Source organism: Castor canadensis, chromosome 6 (assembly GCF_047511655.1).
Source record: "Castor canadensis chromosome 6, mCasCan1.hap1v2, whole genome shotgun sequence".
In the NCBI taxonomy this organism is placed as follows: Eukaryota; Metazoa; Chordata; class Mammalia; order Rodentia; family Castoridae; genus Castor; species Castor canadensis.
The window spans coordinates 662,735-684,268 of NC_133391.1; the positions used below are offsets into that span (position 1 = coordinate 662,735).

The following is a 21,534-nucleotide window of genomic DNA, read 5'->3' on the forward strand; positions in this document are numbered from 1 at the left end:
TAGCCACAGCTGGAGAGAGAGGCTGTGACCAGGTGAATGCAGCCATGCTGGAATTCTAACCCAGAAAAACTGCAGCAAAGACCCCATTTTCTCCAGCAGTGAAGGCTACAGGATTTTCCCTGGAGGAAACTTTAAAACTTCTCTGAATACAGACAGAAATGACATCAGAGAGGATGTGAACCAAGGGAGGAGTGCGACCTGAGGTGGAAGCCAGGGACAGTGTGGCCTGCAACCCACAAACACTTGTGGGTCGAGAAGGCACATGGAATACAGTAGGCATCGGGAGCTTCGGGGAGAGGCTGCAGTGCCTGCCCTGGCCCAGAGGAGGGCTGCTGCAACTACTGCCAGTTTCATTAGGAGATCCTGGTCAGGTGCCAGTGGTCACGCCTGTAATCCTAGCTACTTGGAAGGCTGAGATCAGAAGGATCACTGTAAGAGGCCAGCCTGGGCAAAAAAGCTCATGAGACCCCATCTTAACCAATGGCTGGGCACAGTAATGCAAACACATCATCCAACTACGCTGGGAAGTAGAAGTAGGCAGATCACAGCTCAGGTCAGCCTGTGCATAAATGTGAGACCTATCTTGAAAATAACCAATGCAAAAAAGGCTGGGATGTGGTTCAGGTGGTAGACACCTGCATAGCAAGCACAAGACACTGAGTTCAAACCTCACCCCCCTGAAAAAGAGGGAGATTCTGACAGGTACTGTTTCATCTATAGGGCAAGGTGTAGCTGTCAGACAAACAAGGTGCAGCACAGAAAGGTACCTGTGACCCAGCAAGTGGAAAAGCCCAGGAGAAATGCGGGCACACTAGACCCCGGGCACTGGACGCAGGCCTGTGAGTGAAATCAGCAAGCTTCCACATGCCTGGCAAGCCTGGGGAGAACATGCCACTCACCCCATTCCACCTGTGAGTCACATGTCTGCGATCTGTGGTCACACTGTGTGCATCTGCCAGCCCCACCCAGCGGCAGGATGTGCTCAAACACTACACACAGGTGGTGGGCACCCTCACACTGTCCTGGGCCTACCCCAGCCATGGCCCATCCTTCAGGCATTCTGCTAAAATTATGGCTCTCATTTTATTACCTTCAATTTCCTCTCAATAAACAGCAACGCTGTCTCCTAGATTCAACACCATTTAGTTAAAATTTAAAGGAGGAGGAGACAGTTGTAGGGAAACAAAATTATTTCAGTGACCAAAGATAGACTGACAAGGTCTGCCAGAGCTGTTATTTAAAGGCCTAACCCCAGGAATTTAGAGCTGGCTGCAATAAAGTGATTCTGGTTGACAAGCTGGGGAGCCAGCATCCAAAACATGCCACCCAGAGCCTCGAGCATCTGTGGCAGGAGTAGGAAGAGGTTCTCATGGAGGACAAAGCTAGCCAGCATTTCTCAGGCCCGAGAGCCAGCTTTCAAGTGCTAGGGCACCCTGCCTCTCAGCAATGTGGCCTGGCAGCAGCCCCATGATGGGTGCAGAGGCCGGGCCTCAGCAGGAGGCCCTAACGCTCAGAACAGAATGACCAGGACTCCAGTGCCAGGAAGTCGCAGCCCAACCCCTCTTGGGGAGACAGAGCCACCGCCTCGAGCCAGCTCACAGGACACACGCCAGTCACTGTGCTGGGCAGCCGCATTCAGATGGGGCTGCACTCTGAGGCCACCTCTCAACTGATGGGCAATGGGGCTCTTCAGATGGGGCGAAGGTCACACGCTGTCCAGAAAGGTGGATTGGAGTTTTGTGCCCCTTGGCCACAGCGTGGTGGAGGGTGGTTTGTGGGAGACACCGAGTCCCTGGTGGGATTTTGTTCCACAGCCCAGGAACACAGTTGCACCCTCGCTGGCCGCCCATGACCATGTGGCATGCGCTTCCCTCACAGGTCCAGTGGCTCCCGAGCATGGACTCCCATAACATGTCCTGGATCCGGTACCCCAGCCACGTGTCCCTGGCCGTGGAGGGTGTCATGGCCGCACAGAGCGTCATCTCCAGGTGCACACACGTATATGTTGTCCTGTGCGTCCCGCTGAGCCTGGTGACTGCACTGTTCAACCTGACCACATTCATCCGGTGCCGCGCACAGCTGGGGGTGCTGGACGTGATGCTCTCAGGCCTCATGGTCACCTGCATCCTGATGACGCTGCTGTCACTCAGTGCTGCTGGCAGGCCCGACTACGTGCTCAAGACCAACCTGAGCTGTGGGGTCCTCTCCTTCCTTGCCAACATCTGCTACTTCAGTGCTCAGTACCTGCAGGAGGCCATGTTTGCACTGACCCTCCTGCCGGGTTCCTTCTGTGGTCTGTGCCTGGGGGCCCAGTGGGCCCCACGACCTACAGCAGGCCTGGCCATCATTGGGAGCTGTGCCATGTGCAGCTCACTGGTCGTGGTGGCCCTGCTGGGCACGTCCGGGGAGTTGCACAAAGCCACCATGTGCCAGGTGGACCCGCTGAATGCCTGGCCCGAGTACGAGCTTGCCAAGTTCGGCCTGGGCTTCGGGCCTGCCCTGGCCCTCGAGCTGTTCCTCTTCCTGCATGTGGTGCAATGCACCTGGAGGGCAGCCCCTGCCCAGAGGGACGCAGCCTCTGCGCGCTGGGTGGTTCTGGCTGTGACTCTGACCATGTTTGTCTGCCGACTCTCTACAACATGGCACTCCTCCGTCGTACCACGCTGAAGCTGTGGAGGGACACGGGCTCCCCGTGGGATGAGCTGCTCATGAACCTCGCGAAGCTGGCCCTGTTTGGGGAGAGCTGCTTCAATGCCCTGGCCACGCTGCTCCTGCACAGGCCCTGCAGGCTGGCGCTGCAGGACATCTTGGGGCACCTTGCCCACAGGTGCTGTGCCCGGGAGGCCGACAGCAGCGTCTCCCTGCACACAGTGGGGGGCTGAGTGGGTGTGGCCACATGGCACACGCCACACCATGCCTCTTGGTGCTCAGAAAGACTGGGCGTGTGCTGAAACACAGAGCCTGGGAAATGTCATGGAGTGCACAAGTGCCCAGATGGTGCTTGCTGAACGCCAGCTTTCAGGCCTTCAGTGACCACGCAGAGGCACGGCAGGTTCTCAGCCCACTCACCAGTCGCACCTCGGGGATGTGGTGACCTGGGCAGAAGCGGCCACAGACAGCTCCATCTGGCTCTGCCGTGTCCCCATGGCATCTTTCTCTACCCATGCCCCAGCCAACCAACAGAAAGGGGCTTGAAAACAAGGACATCGCTCAGTTAACTCTGCAGCCACGTTACATCCTGGTCCTTCTGCCAGGAAGTTGGGGCACAGATATGTCACCAAGAGCAACAAGGGTTTGCCTTTGTAAAAATGTGTCATTCCATCAGGGCTCTGCGATCACCCCCCATAAACTGAAGCGCACAAAAGCAGTTGGTTTAAATCCAGTAATGACAGCATCACAAAGCCTGTGCGCCACTGAGAGCTGCGAGTAGTGAGGTCCTGTGCCCAGCAGGTATGGTGGAACTGGAGAGCCCACATTTCAAAAGTTCCACATGGGCTGGGTGCAGTGGCTCACTCCTGTAATCCCAGCTATTTGGGAGGCACAGAGCAGAGGATCAAGGTTGGAGGCCAGCCTGGGTAAACAGCTAGCAAGACCCCATCTCAACCAATAGCTGAGTATAGCCTGTCATTCTACCTGCATGAAAAGCATAAACAGGACAATTGTGGGGAGTTCACCCTGGACAGAAGCCTGAGACCCTACACAAAAGTAACTACAGCAAAAAGGGCTGGTGACACGGTTCAGGAGGTAGAGCGCCTGCCCAGCAAACCCTAGTACCGTGCGCACACACAGACACATAGACGCCCTGCACCACGAGCTGGTCTGCAGACAGACTAACATCACATGAGTTCTAGGAACAGACAGCCATTCACCCACGGCTCCTGCGTGCCCCTCTTGCTGGGTTCTGTCAGGGTTTTCATGATACAGCATAGAGGTGTGCATGGGCCTCATGAAATCTGCACCGTCTTGCCCAATTTCAGCACTAGTCTGCACATTAGATGACAAAGCGGTCTGAGTGAGGCTCTCTAGTCCATGTCTGCTCAGTTCCTCAGAGGAGAAGGTTTTGGATCCCGCACAGCCAGGCAGCTTTGCTGACAGGCATTTTTGACAGCATTTCCCCTTCGCTCTCCTCCATGGTTTCATTTACTGTCACACCTTTACCACAGTGGTGTGCAAGAGCAAGTGTGCTTGCAGTGTGCTGCAGGTCAGGGGATGACAATGGCAGAGCTGGGTGTGTGGGGGTGTCCCCCTCCACGAGGACCAGCAGGGGGTCTGTGTTCTCCCTGTTGAGTATTTGAATTTTATTGTCTGTCCTTAAAGACCAGCGAGGCCAGGTGGGGGGTGGGAGCCTGTGACCCCAGCTATGCTGATGGGCAGGGGTAGGAAGATCCCAGTCCAAGGCTGGCCCTGGGGGAAAAAGTGAGACCTACCTGAAAAACCAGCAAAAAGCAAAAAGGCTGGGGCATTGCTCAAGTGGTTATAAAGCACCTGCCTAGCAAGTGCGAGGACCTGAGTTCAAATCCCAGTACTGCCAAGAAGTAGAAATAAAAGGTCCAAGACAAAACGATGAGTGTTGAAGTGGTATGGACACACACCTATGACTTGCAGGCCACCTGGCTCTCGAGAGCCACCCTACACTGGGGAAACCCAGCTGGACATGAGGTGGGCCTGTCCCGGGTCTCTACAGACTGTCACATGCCGCTGTGGTTTGGATATGGCTCGCGTGTCCCTGGTGTGGCCATGGTAAGGGGCGAGGAGTTTTGGAGGTGGCTGTGGGAGGTCCTTGCAGGCTCTTTCAGTCTCTCTCTGGCTTCCTGTCTTGCCACTTGATCTCTCCCTCTTGTCATGTGTCACCATGACTCCATCTGCTGTGACATGAGCTGGCCAAGGGACCCCTCACCAAAGGCTGAATCAACAAGGCCACTGGATCTTGGGCTTTCAACCTGCAGAACTGTGAGCTGAATAAACCTCTTCTCTTTATAAAGCGCCCAGTCTCAGGTGTTCTGTTACAGCGACCCAAAACAGACCAATGCATCCTTGTTCCAAGATGGCTCTGCACTCTGGCAGAGAGAACAGTCAGCCTCTGGAAGCTCTGGGGTCCTTGGTGTAGGCCACCATGGGCTGCTCCCAGGCTGGCCTCGTGGCCCTCATGATGCAGACAGCACCCAGGTCTCTGGGGCTCGCTCTCCCAGCCCCACCTCCTGATAACCCTGGCTGTCCTCAACTTGGCCAGCTTGTCCTGCTGTACTTGGCTCCCATCTGTGCTGCAGGCCACAGACAGCCCCAGAAAGGAAGCAGTGAACAAGGCCTTGCCAGGCCTGTTGCCCCAGTGTCTGAAAACAGCTGTCCCCTCCGTAGTCCCCACACACTACCTGCTCAGGCACAAGGGGAAGCTTCTATGTCAACTGAAAAACTATAGCAGACCAGGGCCACGGAGTTCCTGTGTGCCGGGCTCCATGGAGACACGGATGCTTGAAGGCCTGGGCTGAGAGGTAGGACGGGCTGGGAACTTCTGGCTACACCAAGCACCTAAGCTCTTCAGCCAGAGGTAATTTCAGAAACCCATGGCACAAATGTGCACTGGTGGTCCTCAAACAGTAGGGTCCTGTCTTTAGAAAAGCTCAGATGGGGCCAGAATGGGAAACATTAGAAAATGCTCTGCTCCACTTTGACTAGAGGAGGGGCAAGTGTGTGTGTGTGTGGGGACAACTCACGTGCTGGAGCACCCCAAAGGTCCCCCACTGGAACCCTGAAAACAAGCTAAAAATGACTCTCAAAGGAATCATGTTATCTGCAATCCACGAACTGATTGTGGGGTGAGGAGAAGCCACTGTGGCCCCAAGCATCTCTGGTCACCACAGTGGCTGGACAGGGCCCAGGTCATCAGCCAGCCCTGCCAGAAACCACAAACACGCTGGGCTGCAGCCTCCCCAAGAGGACACAGAGGTGCAACTGTCCCTGTCTGTTCCTCTCTGAGCTGCCGCACCAAGTTCTGTTGCCACAGCTCTCCAGGAATTAGAGGAAATGTCCAGAACGCTCCCAGCAACCCTGGAGAAGAGCCCAGCTGTCCAAAGAATCAACACTGTGCAGCCACCAGGGTCCTCCCTGTGGGGACGGGCCATCCCACCTGCTCCCAGGCTGTAAATTCCTTCCCACACTGGAAGATAAGATGGCCAGTGAGCTCTCTCTGGGAAACGGCCTCCACGGTGGAGACGGCACGGTGTGGGCATGCAGCAGCTGGGTGGCACTGCCATGACCACCTCGCAGGGCCAGGCCCATGGCGCGTGCCACCTCCACAGGGTCCAGCCACCGACCTGCACGGCCTCGGGCTGGGCTGGTGCTCAGGCCAAGAGTGAGGAGGAACCAAGTCATTTGCCTCCCTCGGCCGGAGGTGTTGGCCCAGGCCACTCTGTGGAAGCAGGAGGGCCGAGGTGGCGCCTGCACTGCTCCTGACAGCACCGCCCCGGGCAGCAGAGTTCCCTAAGGGGAAGAGCACAACACAGAGCAGAGACGCAGCAAGTCCTCAGCCTCTCGGGGCCCGTGTCGTTTCTCACGCAGCGAGGGCCGTACGCCTGTGGTTAGTTGTGTCCCACAGACTGAGAAGTTGGCAACCGGCAGGGCTGGGTAGACCCGGCTTCCCCAGGTGTCCATCACCTGAGAAGACACCGCCCACGACCTGTCCACTTCTGCTAGAGGGAAACGCTTGGGGCGGCTCTCTGAGCTGTGCGCTGCTCTTCAGCAACATCAGTGTCTCAACTGCAAACTGGACCCCGCAAGGGAGGACCCCCCCAGACAGTGAATGACGGGTGGACCCCAGGCCTGTATCCAGGGAAGAACAGCAAAGGCAAGAACACAGTGATTCGTCTTGGGCAAACAGGGCCCCATGGCCATCTCCAACTCCTAACAAGGTTCCTGTCTCTCAAAGGCAGCGGTGGCTCTGTGGTGGAGTGAAAGACCCCAGGGGAGCAGGGTGACCGTCACCTTCCAGAGGCATCTCACAGAACCACAAGGCCTGGCATGGCGTGTGGCACACATGAAGAGAGAAGCCGGCAAACAGGCCTCGCCGTGCTGCACACTGGACTTGCTTAGTGTGGGGCTGTCACGGCCAGGCGAGAAGGGGACACTGGTCACTCTGAAGTGTGGGAAATGTTCCACGCCACAGAAGAGCCCAGTCGGGCGAGGGAGACAACAGGGAGAGGAGTGGCCAGTGCTGGGGGACCAGGGACCCCAGGAACAATGGGGCCTGGACCCAGGACTTTACAGAGAGATTGGGGTGTGTGTGAGGGGCCAGGGGCTCCCTCGGGGCTTCTGAAGCCCCAGTGTTTTACTGGTGGTGATCTTTGCACCTTCATTGCCAGCATCTGCCACCTACAAGTGTCACGAGACACGAGCCAATCAGACAGATGCCTTGTCTAGCTTCTGTATTTATCAAGCCTGTGATGAAGTGTATGCTAACTTCTTAACCCACAAGCACAGCCACCACAGGCTGTGAGGCCAGGACACACCCCAGACTCAGCCCCAGCCCAGCCTCTGCCATGAATATGGCTGGTGCTGCACCCCAGCTTGGTCCCGGCTCTGAAGGAGGGCTCCCCACACCTGCTGCACAGCACCGTGTGGGGACAGTTTGGGGACGGGGCTCCCAACAAACATCAAACCTCGAAGAGACAGCTCCTCAGGCTCGTGACAATCTTCCACAAGACCCCTTCTCCCCGACCCACACAAGTGTCCCCGGGGCCAGAGGGCTGAAGTCCCACGGCTGGTCCTGCCCCATCCCCACACCTAGTGGTTCAATGGAAGTCAGGCTCAGCTGTCCCCAGCGTCCAGGGCCACCGTGGTGGAAGCAAGGGAGGGGCCGGCCAGGGGATGGTCCCAGCCATCCTCACCACTCGGTGCACAGTGCAGCCTAGAGCCATGTTTGCAAGCAGGAGCGGCTATTTTTAAGCAGCATGGGTTGGCTATTTCAGGGCCGGGTTTTTATTGTATTTATTTAATTCACAAGGAAGCTGTACTTTCTCATGACTTGCTTCTTTTAAAATGGTGTCTCAGGCATTTGTCATGCTGAAATTATCCTGATTTGCAAGCTGGTCAAAAGATGTCCGAGAGCCAAGAGGCCCCGCCTCACAGCATTCAGAGAGTAACAGCTACATGCCAAAGCCCCAATCCCTACAGCTAGAAGGGACTCTGAGTGGCTGCTCACAGTACTCTGCACAGGCACAGGTGCACACCTGTAATCTTACTCAGAAGGTGGTGATCGAGAGGGTCATAAGCGAAGGCCAGCCTGGGCAAAAAGGTAGAGACCCCATCTCAACCAATAAAAACTGGGCAGGGGATACATGCCTGCCATCCCAGCTACGTGGGAAGCATAAATAGGACATCGTGGTCCAAAGCCAGCCCCAGGTGAAAATATGAGGCCCTATCTGAAAACTAATGCAAGCACAAAGGGTTGGGGCCTGGCTCAAGCAGTAGAGCACTTGCCTAGCAAGTGAGAGGTCCTGAGTTCAAGCCCCAGTACCACCAAAAAAAAAAAAAACGTGTATAGCTGGGTGTAGTGCTCCATGCCTGTAAACCCAGCACTTGGGAGGCAGAGCCAGGAGGTCCCCGTGTTCTAGGACAGCCCAGGCACACAGTGAGACCCTGTCTCAAAAAGAAAATGTGCACATTTCCCAAAATATGTCTTTGAAAAGTTTTATACCAGCAACATACAAAATGCTTGGAGGTCACCAGCAACCGAAAGCTCACAGCCACAAGTGTGATTCAAGCAGTGCACCTGAGGTTTCTGGCACTGCCTGACCACAGCAAGTGTCACTTCTCCAGGCACCAGGGGTCTCTTTGGAAGGGTGGGCTCAGCCACCTGTCTGTGTTCAGGACACAAAAGACCTGTGTCCTGTGTGTTCACCTCACAGCTTCAAAACAACCCAGCAGCTCAGACAAAAATCTAACACTAAGCTGTTCTGATGGCCCCAGTACTGGGCTCCATCCAGAGCGCAGTTTCAGACACTGAAGCGCGGTCTCCACCTCCGCCCCAGAGCCTGCTCCAGCCCTCTCCAAAGCTGAAGGTAAAACCACAGCCACCACTAGGTGGGGCGCATGGGGCCGGCAGCCAGGCGAGGCCGGTTCAGGAGTCAGGGCTCTGCCTGCACCAAGCACAGGACAAGGCAAGGCCAAGGAGAGGACACAGGTGTCTGCCTGCGGCTTTGGAGCAGACGGCGGAGAACACAGTCGGGTGCGGAGAACACCTGCAGAAAAGCCACTGGGATTCCTAATTTCTTGCCAAAATACCTGTTGCTTCTTGGGTTTAAATTTCTTTCCGCAATGTCTTTGTAAAGTCATAATTAAATTCTCTCTGCATTGTTCACATCCTACTATGTTAACTTATGAAGCTCAGTGTTTAGTTTTAAAACCACTAAATTGCTAAAACAAATGAGAGTATTACTGCTCGTTTTGACAAATGATGATAAATTATTATGTAAAAGCGAACGACAGCGGTTACAAGCTCTTCAAGCTGAAAAACTTCATGTCAGTGGGTGAAGAAAGCAGTCACATGGAAACTTCCCTGCCATGTATCTAGTGGGAGTGAGCTCACCACCACCACTGTGTGGGAGAGAAGAGGCCAGCAAAAAAATGGTTAACTCTGGTCTCAAAAGGAGGCCGGCCAAGCCCAGTGAGCAGGGCCCGGGAAGGCTATAAAGCCGGCCCTGTGCCAAGGGGCCAGACTGCGCTCAGACAGCCACCGAGGGCGCGCGCTTCCTTGGGGAGCCCTCCCGCAGGCCTCCCCGTGGTCCTCCTTTTCCTCCCCAGTGCACTGCTACTCACACCCTGCAGGTCTGGGGTCACACCTCAGCAGGCAAGTGCAAGTGCATCTCCAAGGGCTCCCGAGGGCAGGAACATGGGACAGCTCTGCTCAGAACCCAGATGGCTCAGGGAGGCCTGGCCCATGCCCCAGACCCAGGTAAGACTCGCACCACTGCCCCAGGGCTCTGGCGTCTGCACCCCACTTTGGGGTCGTACCCAGCAGGCACAGCGGGAGGGGAAAGCATCCACACTGAACTCCAGAAGGCATAGCTCCCGGCCCCATGGAGTGCGCCTGGGTGTGGCTCCCGGGTGTGGCCGCCCTGGGTGTGGCCATGCAGGGGCTTTGCCACGGCATTCTGCCATGTTCTGCTCCAGCAGCCACTCTTGCCAGCCCAGAAAGGCCGGGTGGCAAGGGGAGTGAGTCTGGGATCTGATGAGACACGAGATGTGCTCTCATCTGGAAAGCAGGAGGAACTTGGAAAAAACCAAGCCAAATTGTTTAATTCTCCTTTTATGTCTGAGTCCCGGCCACCCTTATGAGGACGCTGTGACAGTGGGCAATGACCCCACAACAGCACCCCAGGTTTACTCAGCAAGTTCAGGTAAGGAACAAAGGGGTCTCCGAGGGTCCTCTACCCCACCTCAGTTTACTGAGCAAGTTCACCTTCAGGCTGCAGAACAATCAGGCTGAGCCTGGCACTTTCCAGAACTTCCACATTCAAAGATGGTACTTGGGGCAGTTTTTAAAGGAGATAATACAGGGGCTCTCACTGCTGGATGTACAACCTAAAACGCAAACAAGCTGCCCGCCAGCTCACAACAACATGCGCCCAGCACCCACCTAGCCCTCCTCCTTTCCAGAAGTGGTCAGTAATCTCTAGTCTGGCCGCTGTGAGCAGGGACAAGTCAGCTTGTCCCAGGGCTCCTCGCTCACCCTCCATGTGTGTATATGTGTGTGTGTCTGGTGGGGCGGGGGGGGGGAGAGCTTGCCATTCTTTGCTGGGTTGGGGACTATCCTGTACACTGTCACAACGTGTCTCCAGACACTACTGAGAACCCGGGGCCACAGAAAACTCCAGGGTGGCAGGAATCCCCACTCCCAACACAGAGAAAACTCAGCTTCTAGCTACATACAAAAATATATACTAGGCCTTATACTAATTTGTTAAAAGGCCAAATAAAAACTTTCTCTTTGAGAGGGGGTGTCTCTCAAAGAGAGTTTTTTGGCCAAAGTGGTGCCAAATTGTTGGGCTAAAGTGATTCTCCCGCATCCCAAGTAGCTGGGATTACAGGCGTGAAATACCATGCCTGGCTGGCATCACTTCTTATAACAATACTTCCCAGTGAGCTACACAGCCCAACAAGAACCATTTTTATTTCTCAGTCCATCTATCATCCTACATTATGAAGGGAAAAAAGTTTCTCTTCTAGATCCAAACTCAGTCCAATGATAGGTGAAAGAGCTGAATTTCTCGTCCTCTTGTATTGCAAGGGGAAAGGTGCCAATTGCACCAGGTTTTCTGGATCCACCACCTTCCAGGAAAGCTGATTTCCCTCCTCTCTTGTCACTTCTCATTCTCATTCCTGCATCTCTGAGAGAAATCCCATTTCCTGTCCCAACAAGCAGTAGTTTTCCTCGGGTTTCCATGGCCTGTGTGCCCGTCACTTCATCCGCGGCTGTGTGCCACTGCCCTCTGCGTCAAGGATGACTCAGCCTGTCCCCAACTCCAGCCTTGCTTCTGGGGGTGCCCTCGAGGGACAGAGCAGGACATTCCCGCAGTTACTTCTTGTGCTTCAGCTCAGGGACAGCTCTCCACGACAATAAGGTCAAGAGTCCCGGCCTTCCCTTAACGCGGGTGACACAGGCGGCTTGGCTTCGTGCTGCGAGACAGCTCAGTCCCACTCTGTGTGCCCCTTGCAGGTGCCCAGATGGTGAGGAAGCAGCAGCACGACTGCCACACCGATTGTGCCCAGCGCCCGTGAGTGTGAGTGGCCCCAGCCTAGTGCCTGACCTGGCAAACCAACCTGTCTTGGGGCCAGTTACAGCTTTTCCTGCTCGGTACCAGGACACTCATAAATGTCCACCTTGAGTCCACAAGAGCTGCCTTTCTCCCTAAAGATGGAACCGCTGCTTCAGACAGATCTCTGGGACCCTCCTGGCAAGTCCTAGAGCTGCGCAGAAGCCATGGATGGGACCTCGCTGGCCCGCACATTCGCCGTTGGCGGGGAGGCTCCTGCAGGCACCACGCTGCCCGCAGCCAACAACAGCACCTCCCTGGCGCTCAACCTGTCGGGCCCGATGCTGGGCGCGGTCCTGGCGAACCAGACGGGGGTGCTGTCGGAGCAGCAGCAGTACGCCATCGCGCTCTTCCTGTCCTGCCTGTACGCCATCTTCCTCTTCCCCATCGGCTTTGTGGGTAACATTCTGATCCTGGTGGTGAACGTGCGCTTCCGGGACAAGATGACCATCCCTGACCTGTACTTCTTCAACCTGGCCGCGGCCGACCTCGTCCTGGTGGCCGACTCGCTCGTCGAGGTGCTCAACCTGCACGAGCAGTACTACGACAAGGCCGCGCTCTGCACCTTCATGTCCCTCTTCCTGCAGATCAACATGTACAGCAGCGTCTTCTTCCTCACCTGGATGAGCTTCGACAGGTACATGGTGCTGGCCAAGGCCATGCGTTGCAGCCTGCTCCGCACCAAGCAGCACGCCAGGCTCAGCTGCGGCCTCATCTGGATGGCGTCGGCCTCGGCCACCCTGGTGCCCTTCACAGCCGTGCACCTGCAGCACAGTGGGGACGAGTGCTTCTGCTTCGCCGACGTCACAGAGGTGCAGTGGCTGGAGGTCACCCTGGGCTTCCTGGTGCCCTTCGCTGTCATCGGGCTGTGCTACTCACTCATCGCGCGGGCGCTGGCCCGGGCGCATGGGCACCGCAGCCTGCGCCCGCGGCGGCACAAGGCTCTGCGTATGATCCTGGCCGTGGTCCTGGTCTTCTTCGTGTGCTGGCTGCCAGAGAACGTGCTCATCAGCGTCCACCTCCTGCAGCGCACGCAGCCTGACACCACACCCTGCCAGCAGTCCTTCCGCCATGCCTACCCCCTGACCGGCCACATCGTCAACCTCGCTGCCTTCTCCAACAGCTGCCTGAACCCCCTCATCTACAGCTTCCTGGGAGAGACGTTCAGGGACAAGCTACGGCTATACATGGCACAGAAGACGACGCTGCCGGCGCTCAACCGCCTCTGCCACGCTGCCCTGAAGGCCGTCATCCCTGACAGCGCCGAGCAGTCGGACGCCAGGCTCAGCAGCGCAGTGTGAGGCGTCTCTGCTGTGCTGGGTGCGGTGCCGCCCCTGTGAGGTCATCACAGGTGCCACCCGACTTGGTCCTGCCCACAGACTTGCTTGGATCCACGTCCCAGTGCTCATGGCTGGGGCCCCATGAACACGGAAGGAGGCTGTGAGGGCTGCTGTGCAGGGGGCGCCCCAGAGGCGCACTCTGGTGCATGTGCCTAAAGAATCCACCGCTACAAAAGTCCCAGTGGGAATAAATGATGAAGTAAACCATTATCATTAAAATGTAACACTCAAGAGAGGGAACCAATGGTCCTTGGTAGTATTCTGTGCCTGTCAATCAAATGTAGTCACGTGCCGGTTCTTCTAAGCACGCAGTGTAGTTCCTAAGTAGGTGAGGAGTGGGGCGCAGTGGGGGCTCTCAGAGAGCCCCAGCACCAGGACAGCTCTGGTCTCACAAAAGAAAAGCACTGCTGTATGTCCCAAGACCTCTCCTGCAAGACCAGCACCCAAATCCAGCCAGCTGGACACAGCCTGGCATTTCCGGGATGTCCGGCTGGTGTCATCCCTGTGTGCTAAGCACGACTTTCTCATTACGATGCTGAAGGCAGGCCTGGCGGGCATCTGCACTATGCAGCCTGGCATCCCCAGGAGGTTCTGCTGGGTGCTGCACGGAGGGCTCACTGCCCTGCTCTACAGCAGGGCCAAGCTGATCCAGGCTCTGCCTCCACCCTCTGCCCATCCACCAGGGCAGCCGGCCCTTGTCCAGAGGAATCACTGCGCTGGTCTGGGAGTTTGGGTCTCTGGACACATATGCAGGAGTTGGAGCAGAACCTGAAGGAGAACACAAGGTAATGTGTAGGTGACAGAAAAGGCCCATTTCAGCCTCAATCGTGTGTGGGCATTTTTTTCATTGAAAGATGTGATCCTGCATTTTATTCCTGATTAATATACAGTTTGACTTAAGGGAAAAGCTGAGTCAATGCAGACACAAGACTGCAGAGAACAGTAGGTGACACGCACCCCTCCCCCTGCCTTGTCGCCATCACACACAGGCTCATGCCTGTGTGGTGGGCCTGGGGCTGACAGTCTGGAGTGCCCAGGTTCCCTGACCTGGCCACCCTGGATGCAAGGCTGCTCCAAAACCCAGAATGTTTGTTCCCAAATGTTTGGACCTGCATAGTGGCACCTCCAGCATACATGTCCCATGTGGGTCTGGCTTTCTACCTCAGTGAGACACAGCAGACCTTCTCCAGGCAGTCCCCACACAGCAGAGGGTAAAAGGGCACTGTCATCAGAGTCCCACGTTCAGGTGCTGGAGCACCCCTCCCTGCACCCCAGGCCTAGTACGTTAAGAGCACAAGGTCCTAAGATGGTTTCTGTCAGAAAGCATTGAGACCCTGCAGTGTACTAGCACAAGGGGTACTCCTGTGGGCACACAGGTCGTGTTGCCAGCAGAGCCCAAGAACTGATCTATGAACCCCAACAGGGTGATATTCTTACAAGATGAATGCTTGATCCAAATCTTTCTTTGACCTCAGCGTCGATGGCAGGAAAAGCCCCTCCATCCACGTCAGGGAAACAGTGGTGCCAGCCCTGCCACGGAGCAGCCAAGCACGCAAGGCACCCACCGCCGTTCACCCCTCATCCTAGCTTGAAGAGTAGTGACATGGAGACTGGAGGGCCCACACTTCACTTTCAGCTCTGACGGGGCGGGGAGGTAGACAAGGAAGCAAGCCAGGAGTGAGTCTCTTCTCTGTCCCTATCGACAAGATCCACGCAGCCCATGCCACTCAGAAAACAGCTGCCGTGACACAGACAGTAAGTGATGAGGTGAGACAGAGCCTCAGCCCCTCCCCGCCTGCAGCCCCCCGAGGTGTGGCAGAGGCACAGGGTCACCATGGAGGAAACACAGAAGGCCAGGGAGCTCAGCACCAAGGTCAGCTGAGGTCACCTCCTGTTCTAGACCACATTCCCAGGGTGGTCAGGGAGGTAGAACAGAGACTTGCCCCAGGAACTCTCTGATCAAAGCCCCCGCACATCGCTGGGGGTCAGAGGGTCATTCCTTCAGTCCTCTGGGCCGCAACAGAAGCCGTCCATCAATCAGGGCCATTCTGCTCAAGACCACACAGAACAGGCCCCTCCTTGCTGCCCACGACAGACACCACTCACTTCAACACCACTTCCTGCCCGGGTTCCTGCCCCTCCACAGGCCAAAGCCAGGCAGGGTTGGAGGCCGGAGCTGTGCACCACAGGGACGCAGGGCAGGGCGGCAGAAGGGCCAGCACAGGCAGAGGCCTGCTCAACAGGACAGACCTCGAGCAGACAGGGGCAGGGCCTCTGAAGTCTTTCCTACCCTGTGGTCCTGGGCGTCTCAGCTGGACACGGCCCACCCAGCCCTTCTCAGAGCGTCTGTCTGCAAGCTGAGGCTAACTTAATTGTTTTTGGCAGGAGCAGCACAAGATAAAATCAAGGCGTTTGATTGCTTTGTTGTTTCCTGGTAACCGAGCTCTCTGTATACTAATGCCCTTGAACCCTACAAAGGGCCCCGAGTAACATAAGCACACAACACTCAGGGTGAGCTCTGAGACAACCACCAGCCCATCACTTCCCCTGCCTCATGATTAAATCCAGCCTCCGCCCAGCCCAGACCCTGGTGAGGACGGGAGTGATCAACTCAGCAAACCCCACCCGCACATCCTCCTGGGGCTCGAGAGGGATGGGGCCTCCAGTCAAGCCCATGCAGGTTGCATTCTGCAGCCGGAGGGTGAAGCAGCTCAGGAACTACACAGCTGCACTGTGACATTCTGGGCTCAGAACTCTTACAGGCCCAGAAAGAAGGAAGATACACATAGGACAATAACCCCATGGGAACAACGGGATCTCAGGCACCAGACTTCCAAAGCGAGGAGGGGCCTGTGCACACTCGTGTACCCGTGCACATGGGAGCACATCCATGTGCGTGCGCAGGGTGTAAGCAGACAGGCACACAGCTCATACACCCTCTGCTCTGTCCACTCAGTCCAGGAAAGAAGGGCCAGCAGCTCAGGGCCAGTGCCTAGCTCTGGTCTCCATGGGCCTCTGGTGCACCTGTAGCACAAGGTTCTGCAGGTGAGGTGACAGAGTCACATCCAGAGGACACAGGAAGTGACCCAAAGGGTTCCTGCTGGCTAATCAGGTGATTCAAGCATCAGGATAATTCATTAGTGTGAAAATAATTACAAACTATTAAAGGAAAACCCTGAGTCTGTTCCAATAATAAACAGGTAAACATGACTTAAACAGACAATAAATAAACACAGCGCTAAACAGGAAATGAGAGCGAGCAGAGGGAGGGTCTCGCTCTTGGCAAAATGCTGGCTGGTGGAGGAGGAGGTACCCGGGGATCTCATCCCTAAGCAGCATTCTCTGAGACTGCACAGGAAGGAACCCCCAAAGGAGGCTGCATCTTGGGTGGCACTCGACGAGGAGCAAGGTACCCACAATGGTTATTAAAACAGAGCCAGAGATGGGACAGCCCTTCACCCTGTGGTCACATTAACAGTAGCCAGAGGAGTGTCCAGGCATGACCCCTGAGAACTGCAGGAGTTCCTCTTGTCCTGTCCTAGGGAGGCACACCGAAGTCTAGTCAGGAGCAGTCAGAGAAGAAGCAACAGTTCCAAGTTCAGGAGAAAAGAGAGGTGACCATTAAATGCAGGGTAGCGCCCAGCACTGTTCCACCCTGGGGAAAGGCAAGGTGCACCGTGGGTGGGATGTACCCAGGCTGAGCTGTGGTGCATGAGCAACGGCTCAACAATGCCGCCAGGTGCATGGCGGGAGCCTCCAGCATGGGCCACACCCACATCTGGCCTTCCCTTCTGGGATGCTAGTCTCTACAAACCAATGCAACTCCTGTGTAAATGCGGCTGATGGTGCCCTGGGGGACGGGGATGGATGGCCAAGCTGCACACACCTCAGCAGCAGTCACCAAGGTCCCTGCAGTGAGACAGGGGTGAACAGATGAACCCCAGAAGCTGACCTCTAACGTTTGGGATACTGCGGCTAATTGGAATTTTCTCTGTTACTTACTGCTTGGCAAGTCCAGTTTTATTTTCTCTCCCACAGTGGGAAACTAACCCTGTGGGGTGTCTTTCAATGCCCTTTGAAGTTAAAAATAGAGGGAAAGGAGTTCAGTAAGAATTAAAACTGCGTGTAGTAAATTGTTCCCTGGGACCTCCCAGCTCTCAGTCATGGAGGACACTGGCCACAGGAGCCAGATCTGCACACGCTGGCCTGTATGCCCTGCAGCCCTGGGCTCCTTGGTTTGACAGCCCCAACATGGGCAGCGGGAATGACCAGGAGGAGGGAACAGCAACTGTTGCTCACTCAGTCTGCAGGGTTCTAGGACCCTGCCTGACAACATGCTCAGAACTGAACAAACAGGTGCATCGCCCGGCCCACTCTGCACCAGGCTGTGATCGACGTCCCTGGGAACAGGACGTGGGAGGCTGGGGGAGCCCCAGAAGTGAGGGTTGGGAGGTTGGGGGAGTCCTGAGAAGTGAAGGCAGTGGCGCCATTGGGACAGTATGGCCAGAGCCCTGAGAGTTCTAGAAAGGCCCCTATGCAGCTGGGCTGCCCAGACAGGCATGGCATCCACTCCAAGCAGCCAGAGCTCCCAGCCTCCACCCTGAGTGCACGTGCGTGTGCGCGCGCACACACACACACGCACACAGGCATGCACACATGGGCGCGTGTGCACACACACACGCACAGGCATGCACACATGGGCGTGTGCACGTGCACACATGCACAATTGCAGCTTAGCTTTCTCTCAAGTCAGTTCCATATTGTCAGATAGGCGTGAGCCACTGAGCTAATCCACGGCCACCATTGTCCACTGGGTGGGGACCCAGTCTGCGAACAAGGGTTATAAAAGTCACAGGAACATGGAACAAAACTGTGTTACAACCTGTTTGCGTATCTACGTCCAAACCCTAGGGCGGAATCACCCTGAGCCTTATCACCAGAAATCAGCTGTGGGGCCTGGAGTAGCTCCAGCTCCACCCCTGGGCGCTGAGGGGGAAGGCACAATGGAGTAGGCAGCTCCCCACTCCTCCATCTCCCCCTCCTCCATCTCCATCTCCTCCTCCATCTCCATCTCCTCCTCCATCCCTCCCTCCTCCATCTCCTCCTCCTCCATCTCCATCTCCTCCTCTTCCTCCATCATCCCCTCCTCCATCTCCACCTCCTCCTTCTCCTCCATCTCCCCCTCCTCCATCTCCATCTCCTCCTCCATCCCTCCCTCCTCCATCTCCTCCTCCTCCATCTCCATCTCCTCCTCTTCCTCCATCATCCCCTCCTCCATCTCCACCTCCTCCTTCTCCTCCATCTCCCCCTCCTCCATCTCCATCTCCTCTTCCATCCCTCCCTCCTCCATCTCCTCCTCCTCCATCTCCATCTCCTCCTCTTCCTCCATCATCCCGTCCTCCATCTCCACCTCCTCCTTCTCCTCCATCTCCCCCTCCTCCATCTCCATCTCCTCCTCCATCTCTCCCTCCTCCATCTCCTCCTCCTCCATCTCCATCTCCTCCTCTTCCTCCATCATCCCGTCCTCCATCTCCACCTCCTCCTTCTCCTCCATCTCCCCCCTCCTCCATCTCCATCTCCTCCATCTCCCCCTCCTCCATCTCCTCCTCCTCCTTGTCCCCCTCCTCCTCCATCTCCTCCTTCTCATCCTCCTCCTCCTCCCTGCAGGATGTGGCCTGGACAGCTCCTGAAGTACCCAGTCCACCCTCGGCCTAGTCTGATTTCCCACCTGGGCATCTGTCTGTATCCATTACCCCCCCTCCACTTCCCCTGACACACATACACGACCTCAGAGCCTTGAAGCTCCAGGGAAATTCCCACCATGGGCCCCAGGAGAAGTGACCTTCAGGGAGTACCTGCTTGAGGGATAGAAGAGGTCGCAGCTTGTCCTCTGGGCCTTGGCAGCTCCTTACAATGTCACCCAGAACAGAGGTGTGGGCCCCCTCACGAAAGTGACATCCCATCTTTTGGTATTCTCTACTGATGCAAGAACAAAGGGCACGAGAATGGCTGCCTCACTTCCTTGTCCTGAGTCACCCTGGGGAGCTCAGGCAGCAGTAGCCAAGCTGGCAGAATCCAGAGCAAAGCAGCAGCTCAGGCTTGGCTCCAGATGGGCTGAAGGTGCATGGGCCCTAGACAGCCAGGAAGTGCACAGGCATCTAGGATCCCAGCCTCTGGCTAGTAGGGCAGCCACCACAAGTCAGCACAGAAACCTGAAAGGACCAGGGAACTCCCAGGCCAATATCCAGAAGCAAGTTTCAAAGAGCAGAGGTAAGTGTCTCTGAGTGGGGGGCGGGGGCAGGACCTGTCCACAACAGTCCCCCACTGCACGGCCCACTGCACCTCAGAGCTACCAACTCAAGTACAGGTGACCCTACCACCTTGTCCAGCCCTCTGACAGCGTACACACGTGCACTCAGACACGTATATGCGTACATGTGCACTCACCAGAGGGCACAAACTCAGACACATGCAGTGACTCACACACCCAGACAAGATGGGAATGATGACACATGCCTGTAATCCTAGCACTCCAGAGGATGAGGCAGGAGGATCACAAGTTCAAGGCCAGCCTCAGCTACATAGCAAGTTCCAGACCAGGGAGTCTCTGTCTCAAAATGGCGACAATAAAAAGACACACATGCACCGGCACACACAAGCACAGACACACATGCACTGATGTGTGCACACCCGTGATGAACTGTCACTCGCACACGACAGCATGAAAACCCCGCCATCCTAATGTCAAGGAAATGACACATGCCTCCCATGGCCGCTGGGGTGTAGCTGGCACAGGTACTGCAGAGGGAGCGTGACATGCACCGGCTATGTCCACACTGGCTCCCAGTGCCTGCCTCTTCACAGCCACATCCCACATGACCCTCCCTTGCATGTGGGCTGCACCTGGTGACATGTTTGTGGCAAAGAGAATGCAGCACAAGGGACAAGGTGACACCCTGAGACTGGCTTACCTGCCCTGCTCGCGCTCTCACTTGCTTAAATTAAGTCAGCTGCCAGTGGAGAGGCCCAAGTAGTGAGGAAATGAGGGCACCCCTGGCCAAGGCTCTGGGTCCTGCCAATGACGGCTGAGCAAGGCTGGACAGAGATCACCCCAGTGCAGCCTCTGATGAGGCCGCAGCCCTGGCTGACCTTGCCTGAACCTTGGGGAGCCAAAGACCTAGCAAGACACGCTGGATGACCAAGCCACTAAATCCTGCAGCAGATAACCGATTCTCACAGCTTATTCACCACGGATGAAAAGCCACGGCCCTGAGACCCAGGCATCCCCCCCGGGTACGTTCCTGAGAGGGACTCATGCACGTCTGCTGGGGTGCCTTCGAGAGCGTCTGATGCAGCACTGACGAAATCATCAAAGACCAGACACAAATCAAGTTACAGAAGCATGAGCAGACGATGGTGTGTTCACACGTGGACAAGAGTGAGCAGTCCGAAGCAGGGCTAACAGTCACACGCGTGGCCAAAAAGTGAAACACAGAAAGTATGCGTGATTCAGCCTACACATCATAGTTCAGTAGGAGCAAAGCCACACGCGTGCTCAGGGCGCAGGCAGCACCAGTCTGCGCAGCACGAGGGAGGAGGCAGTGTGTCTGTGCGTCCCAGGAGAGGGAGGAGGAGAGAGAGGAAGGAGCGAGGCCCGCCACCTACAGCTCTTGCCTGTAGCACAGACTGGTGAAACCTGGGCTGAGGAGACTGAACACCAGACGTCATGCCACTCCCAACCAACACAGAGTCTCGACTTCAGGGAAACCCTAGGCATTGCAGAGCCCACCGTCCTCCAGAGCCTGCCTTGAGACCTGAACGAAGGCTAGAGGTCAGACATCACAGAGCCACAATGTCCATGGAGAGAAAGCACAGCAGCTTTCCCTGACTCGTACCCAGTGGGTTGTCAGGGAGGTGAGAGGCCCATGGGACGGGTGACAGGTGAGAAGCAGGAATGGGGAAGAGCCGCACTGTCTGGTGTTGCCCCATCTGACTCCCGACTCCAGCCCAGGTCTGAGGACCTTGAGAGCCACAAGTCACTCACACTCTGCTGCGACCTCCACAGTGGCTCAGGGACTGACCTGTCCAGGCCCCAGCCAGTCACTCAGTCCCCACTACCTGCAGATGGCTTGGGCTTCCTGCTTCCCATGGGTCCAAGCTGTACAGCCCCCTCCCAAATGCTGAAGGGAAACCAGACCTGCCAGTAACAAGCGTACATGCCTCATGGACCCGAACGTCCCACAGGCACGTGGGTTGAAGGCTTGGTGGCAAGGCAGCAGTGAGAGCTCTAATGACCCCTGTGGTGGTTGTGGCCAGAGGTGGCTGACCTTGAGTGCTCTGAGGACACGGTGGTGGACTCAGGGCTGAGCAGACTGTGGGGAGGTGGT

The 21,534-nt window shown here is 56.3% G+C and overlaps 3 protein-coding genes across 4 annotated transcripts in view; 2 read left to right on the forward strand and 1 right to left on the reverse strand.

The window, feature by feature from the left end:
• The window catches only part of Chlsn (cholesin), a 90,852-nt gene that overhangs the window by 48,464 nt on the left and 20,854 nt on the right, over window positions 1-21,534 (reverse strand). The gene's annotated exons all lie outside the window — the stretch shown is intronic.
• LOC109690361 (uncharacterized) lies at window positions 1,706-2,954 on the forward strand. Its single transcript, XM_074075449.1, is given in 2 exon segments — window positions 1,706-2,629; window positions 2,632-2,954. Coding segments are annotated over 2 exon segments (1,032 nt in total). The 5' UTR covers window positions 1,706-1,848; the 3' UTR covers window positions 2,883-2,954.
• Gper1 (G protein-coupled estrogen receptor 1) lies at window positions 9,721-13,902 on the forward strand. Its single transcript, XM_020169653.2, has 2 exons — window positions 9,721-9,946; window positions 11,711-13,902. Exon 2 carries the CDS (start codon window positions 11,975-11,977, stop codon window positions 13,106-13,108), a length of 1,134 nt encoding a protein of 377 aa, XP_020025242.2. The 5' UTR covers window positions 9,721-9,946; window positions 11,711-11,974; the 3' UTR covers window positions 13,109-13,902.